A 3,006-nucleotide genomic window follows, 5' to 3' on the forward strand; every position below is an offset into this window, starting at 1 on the left:
ATTTTAACGGATATGAGTAAAATAGAATAAGGCAAATTCTTAATAAATATGAATAAAGTATGAATAAAATTAATTTTTAATAGGTATGAAAATAATTTTTCTCTACCCGTGTAATACCATTGACACCCCTAGTAAAGCTGCCTCAGAAAAGGCACCACGGAAAAGTGAATTGCAGGAGAAAGTTTATCGCACAAACAACAAATTCCATTTTAGCATGTTCAAATTGATGAAATTTTTTCCTGATTGGTCACCTCCAGGTAAACATTATTGATGAGTGATGACAAGATCACTGCAACACTGATTAAATATTTCTAGAATAATTGATGAGTGATGAAAATTATTTCTAGAATAATTTTTTTAACATATACCATCTCTTTTCGTCTCAATTATACCTTCATTTTTAAAGTAACGATAATTTCAAATTTAAATATCAAAATAAAACGATTAAATAGTAACTATATTATTTTCTCTGGACACACTTAGAAATGTCACGATAATAATTCCGTTGCTTATTTTGACAGGATGATGCTGACGGTATGTTGCTTAATTAAAATTTTGAAATAGTAGGGGATATGAAGGGAAACGATTAACTGAGAAGGCGGACATCCACCACTATTGATATTTGATAGCAACAGTGTTATATTTTACACGATAGGATCACAATCGGATAGCGCCAACCAATCAAATACTATTTCCTAAAAAAAACTGTTTGAAGTTTGTTTTGATTGTACGACTTACATATCGACAGTTGACTTTAAAATAATAATTCAAATTCTCAGGATAAACTTCAATATTGTTTTTTCCCCCCTCTGAAAAGTATGTCTCTAGTTCTGAAATTAAACTAATTTTACTTCTAATCTAATTTAATGACTTCGTGGCAAATGCAAGCATGTTCTTGGCATCCGCATTACTAGAGCAAATAGAACTAATAAAACATTACGCATAATAAATTTAGTAAAATTAAGTCAAAGCTATGTTTTTATACTTTTTCATAGCAGAGGGATTCCGGATATCAAAATACTTACAGAGCACCCCTCATTTTAAAACGCCACTACAAATATCATACCAAAATTTATGCAAAATTTATAAAAGCCAAAAAGAGGGAAAACAGGATTACATTACTTAAGCAAAGCTTAAATTTAAAGTTCCATGCTACAGATCCCATGAATGTGGCCCCAGAACTCGGGTGGCATGTCCATCCTCTGCCACGTCATCATCTTGCCGATCTCTTCCCTAGCCACGTAAGCGACCGGGATCCCACCATGACAAGACGTCCCCACCACTGCCAGCCTCCGATCCCCTGCATCTGCGAGCCTTGTGGACACCCGTGCGTCCTCTGGGACTTCTCCGGCAACCCTCCAGGTGTCACCTTCCCTGACTGCCACGTATCTCCCTTCTTTCATCTTGTAGACCCTCCCGTTGAGAGCCATACAGGAGTGTGTTGCCTTTGCATCTTCGTCCAGCCAGTTCTCGTCCACTGGGCCCCATGTCCAACTCACCGAATCGAACATCTCCGCCGACCGCCTGAACCGACCTTGTTCGGCGGTCACATAACCACCAGCTACCAAGAACTTACCATCCATGAAAACTCCCTTGGGCTCGTCCTTCTCGACCGACATGTCGGGCAACGGGATCCAGGTGTCAGATGACACATCATACGCCATGGCACTCTTGAGTGCGTTTTTGTCGTCATCGTGCCCTCCGGCGACAAAGACCAAATTCTCAGATGCCGCACATGCAAAGAAGGATCTGCGTGGGCCTGGGATTGGAGTGCCGCCTCGCCATGCACCGGTCATGAAATCGTACACAAAGACCCAGTCGGAGGCAGCCCAGGTATCTGGTTTCCATCCACCGAGCATGACCAGTTTACGCCCCACTGTTGCCAGCTGGCAGAACAGAGGGATGCCAATAGGCAGGCCGGGGATCATGGGGAGCCGGGCCCATTTCCCAGTGTCAGGGTGGAAGAGCGACAGGTGATAGGAGATGGTACCTGAGGCAGTGTAGGATTTGGGGTCGTTCTGCTCGGAGGCGGGAATCAGAGACGGCTCTGACTGGGCCCCGATGACTACAGTCTGAGCCATGCCAGACGCCTGTCTGAGCGAGTGGAAAGGGTTGGATTCGACTTCTTGCTTCCATTGGCGGCAGACATGGCGCACCGACGGGAAGGAGTCGTACGGGATGCGGATCAGGCACTCCTGCGCGATCTCATCAGGGATGCCCGGAATCAGATTTGGAGCGTCCATCCTCAATTTGATGCTAATTTTGTGAAAAATATGGATTTGAGTTTGAAATTTGAATTGGAAAGCAGTGAGGTTGTTTATGGAGATAGAAGGTCTAATGGAAGAGGATATTTGGGAAATAGGCGGTGGGAGGAGAAAAGAGGTTTTTATAGACAAACTGAGAAAGCGAATATTATTTTTTGGAATTGCTTTTGAGTTTGGGATTGTAATTGGAAGTTGGATGTTGAGACTTGAGAGGGGTTTAATGGATGAGGAGATTTAGGAAGTTAGAAGGCTGGGAGGAGAATGAGGCTTATATAGTGTTATAGACAAAAGGAGAAACAGGATCAATGGATAATGATGTTTAATATCTGTATATTTTGTTACGGTATAAATTTCATGTGGCGAGTTTATGTTTGTGAAATATAATGACTCGCTATACGATTTGACTGATGAAGGACAGGGATTGTAGAAGGGCAGAGCAAACAACGGATGGAGGGGATTAAATGACTGCGGGAGTCCACAGGAAAGGAGACTTGGGGGGAAACGCTATCCTAGGTTTTACCTGCGGTGCTGTGCGGTGGTTTTGATCTGGTACGTTCGTTTGAGATCGGACGGGCTAGATTAAGGGTTCACCGAATTTTGAATTTTTTTAAAATTCGAACAAGATCTGATCTGATCCGTCCGATTCGAAACGAACGGACCAGATCAAAACCACCTCACAGCACCGCAGGTAAAACCTCCGCAGAAGATAGCTTCTCGACTTGGTGGGCCTTCTAGGGATGAA

General features: G+C 42.9%; 1 protein-coding gene across 1 annotated transcript; it reads right to left on the minus strand.

Annotated features, from left to right (window-relative positions):
- Window positions 1–808: 808 nt before the first annotated feature.
- On the minus strand, window positions 809–2,503 carry LOC144571558 (F-box/kelch-repeat protein At1g80440-like). Its single transcript, XM_078320893.1, has one exon. It carries the CDS (start codon window positions 2,241–2,243, stop codon window positions 1,140–1,142), a length of 1,104 nt encoding a protein of 367 aa, XP_078177019.1. The 5' UTR covers window positions 2,244–2,503; the 3' UTR covers window positions 809–1,139.
- Between the last annotated feature and the right edge of the window lie 503 nt (window positions 2,504–3,006).

Source organism: Carex rostrata, chromosome 19 (genome assembly GCF_964058835.1).
Source record: "Carex rostrata chromosome 19, lpCarRost1.2, whole genome shotgun sequence".
Taxonomy (NCBI): Eukaryota; Viridiplantae; Streptophyta; class Magnoliopsida; order Poales; family Cyperaceae; genus Carex; species Carex rostrata.